This window comes from Myotis davidii, unplaced genomic scaffold, assembly GCF_000327345.1.
Source record: "Myotis davidii unplaced genomic scaffold, ASM32734v1 scaffold534, whole genome shotgun sequence".
Taxonomy (NCBI): Eukaryota; Metazoa; Chordata; class Mammalia; order Chiroptera; family Vespertilionidae; genus Myotis; species Myotis davidii.
In genome coordinates, this window is record NW_006286678.1 from 5,340,691 (window position 1) to 5,355,956 (window position 15,266).

The 15,266-nt window shown below is 51.1% G+C and overlaps 3 protein-coding genes across 3 annotated transcripts in view; 2 read left to right on the top strand and 1 right to left on the bottom strand.

The window, feature by feature from the left end:
- The window catches only part of LOC102760327 (olfactory receptor 13J1), a 1,630-nt gene extending 457 nt beyond the window's left edge, over nt 1-1,173 (top strand). Inside the window, exon 2 of the mRNA XM_006758495.2 lies at nt 7-1,173. Coding sequence (XP_006758558.2) covers nt 7-930 — 924 coding nt within the window. The 3' untranslated portion in view covers nt 931-1,173. The remainder of the gene's footprint in view (nt 1-6) is intronic.
- A 5,745-nt stretch (nt 1,174-6,918) lies between these two features.
- On the top strand, nt 6,919-8,935 carry LOC102760623 (olfactory receptor 2S2). Its single transcript, XM_006758496.2, has one exon. It carries the CDS (start codon nt 7,286-7,288, stop codon nt 8,267-8,269), a length of 984 nt encoding a protein of 327 aa, XP_006758559.1. The 5' UTR covers nt 6,919-7,285; the 3' UTR covers nt 8,270-8,935.
- A 682-nt stretch (nt 8,936-9,617) lies between these two features.
- TMEM8B (transmembrane protein 8B) overlaps nt 9,618-15,266 on the bottom strand; it is a 22,641-nt gene continuing 16,992 nt past the window's right edge. The window contains exons 8-12 of the mRNA XM_006758497.2: nt 15,149-15,266; nt 14,787-14,965; nt 10,544-10,690; nt 10,294-10,410; nt 9,618-10,049 (exon numbers count right to left, since the gene is read on the bottom strand). The exon at nt 15,149-15,266 is cut by the window's right edge and continues 1 nt beyond it. Of these exons, the coding sequence (XP_006758560.1) occupies nt 9,714-10,049; nt 10,294-10,410; nt 10,544-10,690; nt 14,787-14,965; nt 15,149-15,266 (897 nt within the window). The 3' untranslated portion in view covers nt 9,618-9,713. The remainder of the gene's footprint in view (nt 10,050-10,293; nt 10,411-10,543; nt 10,691-14,786; nt 14,966-15,148) is intronic.

Consider the following 15,266-nt stretch of genomic DNA (forward strand, 5'->3'; position numbering starts at 1 on the left):
GTCAATAGGACGGAGTTCCCTGAGTTCGTTCTGAAAGGATTCTCTGGCTACCCATCCCTGGAGCGCCTGCTCTTCCCTCTGTGCTTGGCCATGTACCTGGTGACTCTGCTGGGGAACACGGCCATCGTAGCGGTGAGTGTGCTGGATGTCCACCTGCACACGCCCATGTACTTTTTCCTGGGCAACCTCTCCATCCTGGACATCTGCTACACGTCCACCTTCGTGCCCCTGATGCTGGGCCACCTCCTGTCGGCCCGGAAGACCATCTCCTTTATTGGCTGTGCCATCCAGATGTGTCTGAGCCTATCCGCAGGCTCCACAGAGTGTCTGCTGCTGGCCATCATGGCCTACGATCGCTACCTGGCCATTTGCCGGCCACTCAGGTACCCGGTGCTCATGAGCCAGCGGCTCTGCTTGTTGCTGGCAGGAGCCGCCTGGGTCCTCTGTCTCTTCAAGTCAGTGACTGAGACGGTCATCGCCATGAGGCTGCCCTTCTGTGGCCACCACGTGGTCAGTCACTTCACCTGTGAGATCCTGGCCATGCTGAAGCTGGCATGTGGTGACACGTCCATCAGCGAGGCCCTCCTGCTGGTGGGCGCCGTTCTGCTGCTGCCTGTGCCGCTGGCCTTCATCTGCCTGTCCTACACGCTGATCCTGGCCACCGTCCTGAGGGTGCCCTCAGCTGCCGGGCGCCGCAAAGCCTTCTCCACCTGCTCGGCGCACCTGGCCGTGGTGCTGCTTTTCTACGGCACTGTCATCTTCATGTACATGAAGCCCAAGAGCAAGGAGGCCCGCGCCTCTGACGAGGTCTTCACGGTCCTCTACGCCGTGGTCACGCCCATGCTGAACCCTGTCATCTACAGCCTGAGGAACAAGGAGGTGAAGGAGGCCGCCAGGAAGGTGTGGGGCAGGAGATGGTCCTCCAAGTGAGGGAGGGCCTGCAGGTAGTAGGCGAGGCCTCATGTGCCTAAAGTGAGGATGGTGTGGGGCACAGGGCTGTGTTTCTGGAATCTTCATCCCAGAAAGGCAGCACCCAGTCCCACCGATGTGCAGAGAATAGCTCACAGTCGCCCTCTCTGCTCCTTCCCGGGTATTGCCCTAGGCCAGCCCCGCATGTTTGCCAGCCTCCTGGCTGGCCTCCAGCTTCCAGTCTTTATTTCTTTTTAATATTATTTTGTTGATTTCCGAGAAGAAGGAGAGATATAAACATCAATGATGAGAGAGAATCACCGATCGGCTGCCTCCTGCATGCTCCACACTGAGGATCGAACCCACAACCCGGGCATGTGCCCCGACTGGGAATAGAACCATGACCTCCTAACTCATAGGTCAACGCTCAACCAGTGAGCCACGCTGGCAGGGCCACATCCCAGTCTTACTCCTCCTTCCAATCTCTCCTCCCAGGGGCCGCCAGGAGATCTTTTGAAAAAGCACCTGTGATCATGTCACTCTCCTGACTGAACCCCCTAAATGGCTCCCCACTGCTCTCAGGACGAAGTGCTACCTCTTCAGTGGGCATCCGAGGTCCTGACCAACCCCGCAGCCGTCGCCCACATTCTCACTCCTGACAGCCACACACACCGGCCAAGTGGGGCCTCAGTAACACCCAGCACCGCCCAGCTCGGTGCTCTTCTTGGTTCTTCCCACAAAGCAGCCCCGGCCCAGCACACAGCTCCACGTGTAAAAGGAGTGCCTAGCCCTCAAAGCCCAGCACAAATGCCGCCTCCTCCTGGAAGCCACCCCACTTTGCTCCTCCTGCTCTATTTTCAGTATTACTGTCAGAGCAGGGAGTGTCGAATTCCACTCTTTTCCAAAGTTCAGCCCTGCCCTACCCAGGCCCCTCATAGGTTTCCTCAGTAAACAAATGATAGTGTCAATGTAGGGATAATAATGGCAGGGCCTGGGGTTCTTCCTAAATCTGAGCAGAGCTAGATGGAGAGCACAGATGACAGGCAAGACCGAGAGCCCCTGGGAGATGACAGTAGAGGCCTCAAGTCCAAGATTTCCAGACCTGCCCAGCTGCCAGGACAACAGTCACCTGGAGCAGCCCAGGGCCTGGATTCCCCCATCTTCCCTTAGTAGCAGCAGCTGCCAGTACCTCCCTGTGCAGCATCCAGGCCTCACCTGGCTTTGGGGAGGCTTGCTGTACAGTTCCTCGTCCTATCCCCCTGACATCCTGCCATAGCCGACTCTTCCCGGTGCTCAGCCTCTTCCCAGCTTTCCTTGCTGAGAGCTCAGTGAACACAGAAGTCAGCCCAGACTCTCACAGCATCTCCATTCCCTGCCGCTCTGGCCTCGGAGGCACCATCTGTATGACGGGACAGCTGGTCTTGGCCTCCAAGCAGGTAAGCACAGGCCTTGCTGGAGTCCTCGTTCCCCTCCGTCCCTCTTTCTGCTTCTGTTGGTCAGAACAGAGGCACCGAGGAGAGAAGCACCCCGCTCCCTGTACCCCAACCCTCTCAACCAAGCCAGAGTGAAGGCTGCCAGCCAAGACGTTCTGCGGGGCCTTCGGTGCCACTATAGGAGTTCGGACTTCATCCTCTGGGCATTGGGGGTTTTTAATCACATTTACAGTTAGAAAGGCCACTGATTATATACAATTCTCCACCCATGAAACTGGCAAAGAATTTTTAAAATGTCTATTGTTAATTAAGGTGCGTTGAAGTAGGTAATGTCATATACTGCTGGTGGGAATGGGAATAAACTGATATAAATTTCCTGCAGAGTAAGTTGGAGTATGAATCAAGAGACTTAAAAACTTCCAGACCCTCTGACCAACACCTCTACTTCTAGGAATAAGTCTAAGAAGACAATTACAGGCACAAAGAATTATATACAAGAATATTAATCATGGGATTGTTTATAGTAACAAAAAATTGTAAGAATCTCAATGTCCAACCATAGAAGAATGTTCAAATAAATCCTGGCAGAGTCCAAACCTATATCATTTTATTAATCAATATCACCCAAATAAATTCAATATAATTTTTAAAAAATAACTTTAAAAGAAAAAGACTAAGTGGTCACAATCTTCACCTGTATTCTTGATAAAAATTCCAAAAGCCAAATCACAGTGTAATGGAAAATTTTGCATCAGCTGCTGCTTTACTTAAAACTGCTTTTTAGTTCCTAAACTGTGTCAACTTATTTTTTTATTGTGGGAAGGAAACAGAAAAGGAAAGAGAAGGGATTGAGAAGGGAAGGGGGAGAGAAACCCGTAGACCTCATGCACCTGGCTAAATCCTGGACTTAATGGTCCCTCACAAGTGCTTGGGATCTCATACCCCATACAGCAATTTGCTTTTCTTACACTTCCATGAATCCAGATCCTTACAACAATCCTGGAAGAAGACAGCCATTTCACAGACCAGTAAGCCCAGGTCCAGGCCAGGGGAGCCATGGTCCCCAAGCCTCAGACCCAAAAGGGCAGGACTGCAATGAGACCCAGCCTTCAGATCCTCTGTCCAGTGTCACTCTTGTGCCAGCTCCAACCCCCTCCCAGGGACAGCACACGGAGCCTGGGGTCTCTGAAGCCCCACAGCTGCCAAACCTGCAGTCTTGTGTAGTTGCAGAGTTTGAACTTTAAATTGGGCAGGGACTGCAAAGTCCCTGAAGGCAGGGAGCAGGCAAGTTGTCTATGTGGCAGGTATCAGGAGGCTGGTCCTCGTGGGCACGGCCCTGGCCCATCCCTGCACAAGTGTGTCTGCTGGTAATGAACTCGGCACTTCCCAGCTCTGCTCTCGGGCCAGCTCACCTGGCAGCCCACTCCAGCTACCTGCATGCACTAATGCCACTGGGCCAACAGGGAGGAGGTAAGGAGAATCCGTAACATGCTGACTCCTCTCAGTAAATCTTTTTTAAACATGTAAAAATCAGAATATCTGCTTGGGAAAAAGGACCTAATACTAAGAATATCAGCTACCACTGATTGATTCCTTACCATGCGTTAGGCTCTGTGCGGAGAGCTTCGCATGCATCATCTCACTGGATCCTCACAATAACCTCACAAGGAAATACTGTTCTTATCTCCGCATTACAGGTAAGGAAGGTAGGGCTGAGGGAACTGTTAGCAAGTGGGACCTGGGATTTGGGTCCTGGTCAGTCTGACTCCAAACCCCATGCTCACCTGCTCTGCTATACAGCAAGGAGGAAGTGATGCAGGAATCTGAGATCCCGCGTGTCAGGGAAACTGAAAACCAAGCTTTCATCTTGCTGAGTCGTTCACCTTTCTTATAAAATAATTTGTGAAACTAAAGTAAGTATGAAATTTATCAGCTAATGAAATTGATATTAACCTTGAAAAATAACCCTGGGTCTGTTAGACTTCATGATTGGATGTTGATGGGAGGATGTGAGGAAATGTTTGGAGATTACAGAGTACCAGAGACTGCCTAAGTGAATGGCTCCATTTCACCAAGGGAGAAATCTGACCAAGGTCATAGAACAGAACCAGACGAAAGGCAAGAATCAACCCAATTCCCTCACTCCCAGTCCCAGTTCATGGAATCACCCTATCTCTCAGGGGGTGAATCTGGGGAGTGGAATTAGACAACTATCTCAGAGACACTTCTAACTCTCTGTGAACCTGATTTTCCAGGGCATGACAGAGTGAGGCACTGGCTGATAGATGCAGTGTTTTTCTGTGTATTATGAAATTTATCATACCCAAACACTCAGCTATATTTCCAGTTCTCCTCTTCCTGAGCATGTGGTAGGATTACACAGGGCCAGTGGATTGTGGGTGGATGTGAAACACACCTCTACTGGGTCAGAGCATTTAACTGCTGGTAGGAGATGCTCTAGTGCAGTGGTTTTCAACCTTCCTAATGCTGCGACCCTTCAATACAGCTCCTCATGTTGTGGTGACCCCCAATCTCATTGTTACAAATTGAACATAATTAAAGCATAGTGATTAATCACAAAAACAGTATGTAATTATATATGTGTTTTCCGATGGTCTTAGGCGGTCCCTGTAAAAGGGGTCGCGACCCACAGGTTGAGAACCGCTGCTCTAGTGTGTTCTTCCCAAGGCATACCAACTGGTGATGCTTGTGATAGTGGAGCCTCCATCAGCCAGGTCTCTGAGGAGACCGACATGGAACAGAGCCCCCTGGAAATCTACAATGGGGGTGTAGCATGAGAAATTCCCTTAATATCACCCTTATTCAGGATGGAGGAATAAGGAAACCAGCACAGGCTCTGGGGAAAGAGGGGGTCATGACAGACACTGACCTGAAGGTTGAACATTTCCACTCTGCAGGGTGTGTAAGCCTGATTTCTGGTCATCACTCCCAGAGATGTCGAGCCCAACAGGTACTTATGGCTGAAGACAAATCCTTTGATCTGGAGCCTCAGTCACAAGTTGCTAGTGCTGGGCAGCCCCCTGCACCTTTACATGCATGTTTCCTCGGAGCTACACAGCATCCCCATTTCTCAAAAGGAAACTGAGTCTCAGAGAGGTCCAGTGACGTGATCACTATCACACAGCCAGTTAGTGCTGAGGCTGGATGCAAAACTACGGTTTTTGAATCTTGATTATCTGTTCAGTGACTGCCCTTGGCACTACTCGCTGTAGGAAGTGCTGAGAGGAAGGAGACAGAGTCCTGCTCACGAGTGCAGTAGAGGAGACAGTACAGAGCACACCATGAACACAGAGGGATGGTGAAGGGCTAAAATAGCATCAGAAGAGAGCAGGTGACTGCAGGGAGCAGGTGGGAGAAGAAAGGAGAGATTAAGCTGGGCTCAGAGGAATGAGCGGGAATGCCCCCACTGGGGAAGGGAGGGAGGGCATGCCTACAAAAGGAAAATTCTTGGGCAAAGATGTAGCACTGGGAAAAAAAACAAAGTCTGCTAAGTAGAGGGTGAGCCCCTTTGTGCCTACACACAGATGCAGTTAAGGAGGGAGAATGGGGGGCAAATCCATCCCTGAAGCACAGGCAGGGCTCCAATGCTGTCCCAGGACACTGGCCTTACAGTCAATCCCAGAGGCAAGGGGCTAGGGGTGATTATATCTTCTGAATGGAAGTCACACTCAGCTTCTATTTCTCCTTTAGACCAGAGGTCACCTGGGCCATACGGCAGCTTTGCTGTTTAACAAGACTGCCTTGGGGACATTTCCGCTTCCTCCTGTGAATACCTGACACTGGCGGTGAGTCCTGCCAGGACAGCAATGAAAGCACCTGGGCGAAGACTGCAGCCTCTGCCCGCCCTCCCTGTATAAACTAGTCAGTGACTGACCACTTGGCGAGATGAGAGCCGGGTCTTCCCTCCTGTGCGACGTCCGAGCCAGTCCCGTCTATCCTAAAAAGCAGTATGGAGGTCAAGGAGGAGCTACTTGGATTGAATCCTGTGGCCAGTGGCTCTGCTGGGATATGCTGTTCTTTCAAAAATCAGCAGAGGGTCTATGATTCCTTAAGGAGCGATGACCAGACACCAGGCTACACACCCTGTGAGTGGAAATGTTCAGCCTTTAAGGCCCAAAGGGAACACTCGGTGAGCACCACCCAGCACCCGCCTGCCTACAGAGCTCATCTCCCCTCGTCCAGGGAAGAGGGAGCCCTCGTGACAGGTGTGGCATCGTTCTGTCCACTTATTTTCTCACTGCTATAGCCCCAGCACCTAAACAATACCGAGCACAGAGTAGCATTCAAAAATGTTCAACAATGAATGAATCTGAAACGATGTGCGTGACTCAGCCATATGAAGTCATGACCTAGAGCAGCAGTTCTTAACCTGTGGGTCACCACCCTTTGGGGAGTCGAACGACCCTTTCACAGGGGTCGCCTAAATACATCCTGCATATCAGATATTTACATGACGATTCATAACAGTAGCAACATTACAGTTATGAAGTAGCAACGAAAATAATTTTATGGTTGGGGGTCACCACAACATGAGGAACTGTATTAAAGGGTCACGGCATTAGGAAGGTTGAGAACCACTGACCTAGAGTTTCCTGTTAACAGCCAAGAACTCTAAATTCTAGCGGAGCTTATCAAACATGAATCCTACTCCACTGTCTCCCGAGCCCACCCTGGGGGGAACCACAAAAGAGCTGAAGGGACCAGAATGTATCTCATCTCCCCTGAGTTGAGTCAGAACTGCAGAGCCGAGAAGGCCAGCTTGCAGACCTTCAGTCTAAGTCTCTCAGTATACAGATGGTGAAACTAAATTCCAGAGGTGGGGCTGACCTGCCCCAGGGCACGTATTGAGGTTGCCTGGCTCCCAGGCCAGACAGCCTTTTCCAACACCTGTGTGGCCCAGATTTGAAAGGAGGGAAAATGAGATGGCTGGGGCCAACGAGACAGCCGTGACAGAATATGTCCTGCTGGGCCTACACGGCCACCATAACATAGAGATGGTCCTGTTTGTGCTCTGCCTGGGCATCTACTCTGTGAACGTGCTGGGGAATGCCCTCCTCATTGGGCTGAACATGCTGAACCCCCGCCTGCAATGCCCCATGTACTTCTTTCTCAGCAACCTCTCTCTCTTGGACATCTGTGGCACATCCTCCTTCGTGCCTTTCATGCTGGTCAACTTCCTGGAAGCCCAAAGGACCATCTCCTTCCCTGGCTGTGCCCTGCAGATGTACCTGACCCTGGCACTGGGCTCCACGGAGTGCGTGCTCTTGGCCGTGATGGCATATGACCGTTATGTGGCTATCTGCCAGCCGCTTAGGTACCCGGAACTCATGAGTGGGCAGACGTGCGTGCGGATGGCAGTGCTGACCTGGGGAACGGGCTTTGCCAACTCATTGCTACAGTCCATTGTCACCTGGAGCCTCCCGTTCTGTGGCCACCATGTCATTAACCACTTCTTCTGTGAGATCTTGGCAGTGCTGAAACTGGCCTGTGGGGACATCTCTCTCAATGCACTGCTCTTAATGGTGACCGTGGCTGTCCTGTCCCTGGCCCCGCTCCTGCTCATCTGCATGTCCTACATTTTCATCCTTAATGCCATCCTTAGGGTGCCCTCTGCTGCAGGCTGGCGCAAAGCCTTCTCCACCTGCTCTGCCCACCTCACAGTGGTAGTGGTTTTCTATGGGACTATCTCCTTCATGTACTTTAAGCCCAAGGCCAAAGACCCTGACTTGGATAAGATTATTGCATTGTTCTATGGGGTCGTGACACCCTCACTGAACCCCATCATCTATAGCCTGAGAAATGCAGAGGTAAAAGCTGCTGCCATAGCTCTGCTGGGGGGGAATCTGTTCTGCAGGAAAATGTCCCGCTTCTCCTATTCTCAACCTCTATTCGGCAGGAGAGTCTAGGCTAGGTTATAATATGGTGATAACTTCAAAATTTCAGTGGCTTGGGACCACAAAGAGTTATTTCTCGCTCATGCTACAGACGCATTAGAGGTTGGCTGGGGAGGGGTCTGTTCTATCATCACCTTCACCCCTCTGGGACTCAGAGTAATAGAGCAACTACTGGGACATTGCTGGTCACCATGACAATAGGAAAAGAGAAAACGACAAGGCCTGCACTGACTCTTCAAGCTTCCACTCAGAAGTAGCATGCTACTTCCACTTACATGTTAAGTGGCTTCAAGGCGTGTCTGGGTAGCCAAGGTCTGTCTTTGCATGTGGCACAGAAGTGGCAGAGAGCCGCAGGACTACAAGGGGTTACACAGATAGGACCGGAAATCTGCTCCGGCATGACCTACCTGCTCTGCTGACTGAGGGCCGGCCGGAATGATGTCAATCTCAGGGGGTAGGTGCCTATAGACTGAGGTGACCAGAAAGAACATGCTCCCAACATCTTTGCACCACATAAACCTTGGGACGCACCTGTGACTCTTGTGGAAAGAGAAGAAATCCCAACTTGACAAAATATGATCCTTCTGGCACTCAGGCAAAATGGGGCTCAAAACAGAAGTTACATTCTTGTGACAATTCCTTCCCATCTGAGCTTTGTACCTGCTAGTCCAATTTTCTGGGACCTCAGCTTCCCACACAAAGACTCACTCATTCACACACAGACTCACCCACTCACAACTCCCTATTCCCAGCTGTGCAGCCTGACACACTAGGACTGAGCCTCAGACAGTAGCTCCAGCAGTTCATTCAGCTGGGCTCCCATCACCCATGCTGACCTCCTCAGGGCCGCTCTTTGCCTCCCCTCCCCACACATTGGCCCCAGAAAAAAAGGCAGCACAGAACCAGCAAATACTTCATTGGAGACACACCAGACTCCACCTGCATCAACTCAAGATACCAGCCCTAGTCCCAGTCCCATCTGTCCTGCATGTCCCCTCCCAGCACAGCCCAGCACAGATGCTGCTTCTGGGAAGGAGGCCTGAGGCCAGAGTTGCTGAGCTGCTGGAAGATCTGGCAACTCAGTTTCCCCAAAATGGACTCCACTTCCTCAGGAATGATGCCATGTCCTGGGAGGGCTTTGTCTCCCCAGGAAGGAATCCATGTCCTCAGGAGGGGCTCCATGCCCCAGGAGGGACTGCTGGTCCTTAGGGGCTCTGAGGCCCTGCACAGGCTACAGCCCTGAAAGACTCAATGGGTGCAGGATGGCTCCAATCTTCAGGAAGTGTGCCAGGTCCCTGGAAGAGTTCCACGTCAAGGAAGACAACAAGTCCTCAAGAAACACAACTTGTCTCTCATCCCTGGGAAAGCTCCACACGCACTGCCTGGAAAAACCCAGGAAGGGCTCTTTGTGCCCTGGGAAGGGTTCATGTTCCAAGGGCCAGACTCAAAGCCCCTCTCAGCTGGTACAGATACTGCTGACAGGGGCCCCTCCTGGGCCCACAAGGCCCAGCTCCTCCTGCTCGTTGATGCACAGCTGGTAGCCGCAGCCCCGGGCCGGAGCTCCAGGTGGAACCCAGTGGTCAGTCTTGGCACGGGGGGGCAGCAAGAAGCCCACACTGCCAGCGATGAGCATATGCCAAATGCTGTGAATGTAGAAGTAGTTGTCTCGTGTCTCCACAAAAGCATAGAGCAGGATGGCACTGCCTGCAATGAGGCTGCCAGGGCACAGGTAGAAAAGCCAGCGGCGCCATGTGGGTGGATAGCAGTGCCGACGGCGGACGCTGCGTACTGTCTGGAGGAGGCAGAGAAGTGGGGCTCAGGAATGGGAGGCCCTGGAACCCAAGCCAGAGCCGGTCACTCTCAGGCTTCCCCTGAGCCATGGTTGTGACAGGAAGGTACCTCAGACTAGGATGGGCACCGTGAGCACAACAGCGATGGTGAAAGGGTCTTAGCCCGCCTTAAATTGGGGACCAGATATCCAGGCCCTGAACCCAGTCCTGCTAGGATGCCCCACCCACAGCTCTCCCCACCCTTACCCAGGCTGTAGCCAAGATCCCCAGGGCGAAGAGACTGGGTCCAAGCAGGTTCCAGAGTCCATGCCGGTCAAGCTGCAGAGCCATGGACAGCAGCATAGCCCCCAGCAAATACAGCACCTAGAGAAACAGGACTCTAGAGGCTGGGCCAGGACGGAGAGAGGCACTTGGCAATGTCCTCAGGGAGAGGCTGGGAATGAGTTTCAAGTCGACTTTAGCTATGATTGTCCCCCAGGGCCCATTCTGGACTGACCTGCTTGACCACGGGCTGTAAACGAGCCATGGCAATGACAGTGACCCACACGGACATTAAGGAGCCCAGGAAATCACAAAACTGTAGCACATCGTAGTCCATGATGCAGAAAACCACAATGCCTGGCTGGTCGCAGGCATGATAGAACTGGAGAAAGAAATGACAGGCGTTGAGAGAACTGGGGGAGAGGTCCAGGTCTACAAAACAGAAGAAAGAGGCCACAGGGTGGTGATGTGCTGCTGCTGGAGAAGCAGAGGTCAGAAGTCAGACTTGGGAAATGCCCCACTCCCCACTCCTGAGAAAAACAGGGCAGGGAGGCCCGTTCTGCCTCATAAGCTGTATGTTAACTGGCATCCCTGACCTTCAACCTCACCTTCCTAATTTTCCTGCTTCTGGAATGTGCTGTGGAGAACATCAGGCCAGGGAGGTCCAGGTCTTTCAAGCTGAGGCCAATCCTTGCCATTTCCTCATACTTGCTGTGGGTCTCATCTACAATCCTCATCCTCAACCCAAGCTCTGGAGCTAGACTCTAGCCTCCCTAGCATGTCCCAGTAGCACCTGACAGCTCAGACTCTGAGTTTGGCTCACTAACTGGCCCTCTTCATTACCTCCTACCCAATGCCATGGTGGACGCAGTAAGAAAAAAGGCAGTCCCTACAGCCAGGGAGAAGAGCATGGTCTTCACACCATGGGAAACAATATGGGGATGAGACAGTGTCCAGCTCTCCTACACTGTGGGGAACACAGTAAAGAGTTGGGTATTGAGGAGATTCAGAGAGGGGTGCAGGGAACATGTGGTACTGTATTAAGCTATTCCGGGCACCTCAATTAAAGAGTCACGGTCTAGCATCAGCCCCCTTGGTCTGTGGTCCCCATCCCTGTGCATCTCTGGACCATGCTATCATAGCCTCTGACATCCTATGTTCCCTTAATGTGAAAAGGCTACCCAGGAGTTACCTGAGTTCTCTTTGTCCTGGAACTTTTGCTGTCACTTTTCTCTGAACTTCTTACAAAATTTATGTGATCTGAGGATTTATTAAAGCCAAACACTAAGAACATGTATGGTTGTAAGAATATCTTTGGTACAAAGATGATGGGAACACATATCCCTCTGAGGATTTCTGTCATTTGCCTTATAAGCTCACCCAAAGAAAAGATACTAGACAGAGCTCTGAGGAAACAGCGCCAGACCGAGAACAAACACCGCAGCAGCGTGCTCACTCCTCCCATCTCCTGACATAATCCTTGCTCCATCAGGAAGAATGGGTTGTGATAGTGATGGAAGCAGGGTTAAGAAAACGAAGATGCTACATTAAAAGAGAAAGGTTTTGACCTATGATCAAAAGCAACCACTGGAGCTGAGCTTAAAGCATGCCAGCAGATTTTAGGGGATCAAAAACGTTTAAGATCTCTGTGAATCAGTCCTCTGGAAGCCATGGCTTTTGAGGGCATCTCTTGAAAGGAGAAACAAGTTGGTATCGTTTCCAGGGTTGGACTGAACACCAGGATGAACTGAAGCTGGGGCGTGAAGGTTAAGTGCTATGGCATCTAAAGGTGGCTTGTGAAGTGTCTTGCTCCTTGACTAAAGGGACCCTATAGGCACTACTTTCAGCCCAGGCCAGTTTCTTCATCATTCTACTAAAAGGCAATCCTAAGTCACAAGGGCTGTGAATCTCAAAGAGCAGTAGCCTTACAGACCTTGGTGAGGCAGGTCTCCAGGCCCTCCAGGGTATGGCCTTGGGCGTGGGAAGAGGACAGGGACATCCAGTCCACAGCTGAGAAAAGAGAGAGCTGAGCAACATCACAAGTTGTTCCTTCACTGGCAGGAACAGGGTCTCTTGAACTTCTGGGAAGAATGGAAACGGGAGAACCTCGTCTCCTGTTTGAATGAGTTAGAGTTGAGAACAAGTAGGTGGGGACGAGGTCAGGAAGAATAATTTAGGAGGGGAAAGCATTATATCCCGAAGTCTTACATATTTTACATTTTAAGTATTTTACATATTTATATTTTACATTTTTAACTCCTGAAGAACAAACCTAATGTCTGTCCCTATGTTCCAGATAAGAATTGATTGCACTCCTCCCAAGTGTAGACTGTCCTGGATTTGAAGACAGAGAACACTGCAACATGACCAATGGGTCCTTAAATGAAGACTGCTTAGGAACAGAATAAATCTAAACCAAGTAAAGAATGGGAGAAGAGGAGCAACAGAGAACCTACCTGAGAAGACTGGAAAACTAGTAGCTCTACATTTTGGCCCAGGTGGGAAAGAACAGGAGTTATAGCAGGACTTTAGGCAATACCTCAGAGCCAGTATATTTTTCTTGATCTTTTGCTATTGCCTTATTCCAGAAAGTAGAAGCTCTGTATGTGATGCCAGGCACTTTAGGCTCCCTGTGTTTGATCTGCCATTATATCCAGGAAATGAGGAGTCATCCGGAACTGAATATGTAGAGACAATGCCCAGTGTGCTTATGCAAAATGCAGAACACATACGCCCTCCCCCTCATGCTCCAGGCTCCTGATATACTTAGGTTCTCTTACTAATTGTGAAGCACATTAGATCAGCTTGCAGCCAAGAGTGGGCTGGTGGAACAGCTGTTGCTGGAGGATTTGGTGAGCAACAGCATAAGGGCATCTGGCAATAAAAGAAGAGAAACAGTGTCTAATATAAAAATAGAATGAGGCACTGTCAGAGCAGGTCTAAAAAGGGGGGCAGTAAAGCAAAACCGGAATGTGCTCTCCACATGGCATGGATCAGGCTGCTCTTCCTTATCTGTGGAGGAATGTCCAAGGAGGGACCTATGTATGACAGGACCCTCAGTGTCAGGACATCTCCCCGCTTTCTCCTAAGTGATAAGTAGGATTTTTTAAAAATATATTTTTATTGATTTCAGAGAGGAAGGGAGAGAGCAAAAGACATAGAAACATCAATGATGAGAGAGAATCATTGATCGGCTGCCTCCTGCAAGCCCACCACTGGGAATTGAGCCTGCAACCCAGATATATGCCCTCACCAGGAATCAAACCGTGACCTCCTGGTTCATACGTCAACGCTCATCCCCTGAGTCATGCTGGCCAGGCAGTATATATTATTTTTTAATTCGGACCTATGTCTGATCTATAATGCTGAACAAAAGAGATGCCCTTATTGGTTATTGTGATATCTTTGTTGCTAAGACATGAGGAGAGTCTGAGTCCATCTAAGATTTTTTTTGTGGTGCTCATGGGCAGGCACTGTGAGCACACAAGACACCAAGAGCCCAGCGATGAGATGAAACGGTCCCTAGATGCAGAACTTGGTGGAGGGGAGGGAGTCCACATGGAGGTTAAGTCACATTAGCAGACTCACCCTACTTTTCCTGAGAATATCTGTGAGGCACGTTTGTGATATGAATGTGTATGATTATGACAGAATGGGAAGGCACAGAGAAGCGACTGTGGGGATTCTATAATGGGAGGAAATGGGTTTAAAACTAAATTAATCATCATCAAAATATGCTCCTTTGGGCTGGAATTTTATGGACATTGCCACTTCCCATGAGGCCTCAAAACATAGTTGAATCGGTAAAGTTTCTTAGGATTCTAATAGCCAGAGGTTTCTATCAATTACCCAATTATAGATCCCCCTTCCTTCCTAAAGTTCCCATGATAATTCAAGGATGCCATGGCTACTAAATGGGGAGATACCTTTCAGACCATAAGAAGAATGTTCTGAGGTGGTGGAAATCCCCAGTGTGATGCAGAACACGAACACTGTGTTGCTAGCCCTCACATCATGAAAGAACGTGAAGAAACGGATGACTTCCCATGTAGAAACGCAGGTGGAAGTGCAGGTCTCCTGCCCCATGCAGACCTCTCCCGGGGAAGGCACAATCTCACACTGCAGAGCAGACTTACGGGGCCAGCGTAGTGAGGTTAAGGTCCCTGGCCCTCAGGGTGGGCAGGCAGGGCGTGAGACAACTAGAGACCCACAGAGTTTGCAGTGGCTGGCAGTTGGTTATTTTAAGTTGCCAACAGGATGTTCATGGACCCCAATGTGCCTTACAAAAATGACCATATTCTATGCATGCCATGAGATGAAAAGGTAGGGAAGCGCTGCTATAGGAGACAGTGAATTGGAGACATCCTCATATTATAAAGGTACAGACATCCCAAACCCGTGGAGAACACGGGGGAAATGCAGAACCTCACCCACCACATGGATAAGGGCTCGGTGAAGACATTGACGCCAGCACATACCGTGGAGAAGAACATGGTGAAGGTGTAGACAGCAGCTTCCAGAACATACCGGCTCCGAATGGCCAGGACCACGGGCGGCAAAAACATGAGGTTGCTCAGACAGAGCAGGAGTGTGGACAGCAGCTGGAAGCCGTAGGTGAGCGCATCCGCGCTGTCGGTGCAGCCCCAGCCCCGCCACCCTGCGGGCGGGAAGGCACACGGTGGGGACAGGAGGCAAGTCGTGCTGGGGGCCTCTAGCTAAGCCCTGTGCCACTGCCCCGGAGGGTGGTCGCACCCCAGCACCGCCCTCCCGTCCTCTGCACACCCGGCCTCAGTGCCGGTGGCCGCCCCTCCGGTCGCAGGCTCCCGCCCCCAGCGCTCACCGGCCTTGCACTCGCAGGCCGCGTACAGGTAGTTGTGCGTGCGCAGCAGCTTGCACTGGCCGTAGGGCCCGCAGTCGTCCACACACGGCGACAGGAAGGTGCGCAGCCGCACCTCGGC

What these genes read in the sequence shown, in the direction of transcription:
- LOC102760623 (XM_006758496.2), top strand. Translation starts at nt 7,286, where the DNA reads ATGGCTGGGGCCAACGAGACAGCCGTGACAGAATATGTCCTGCTGGGC.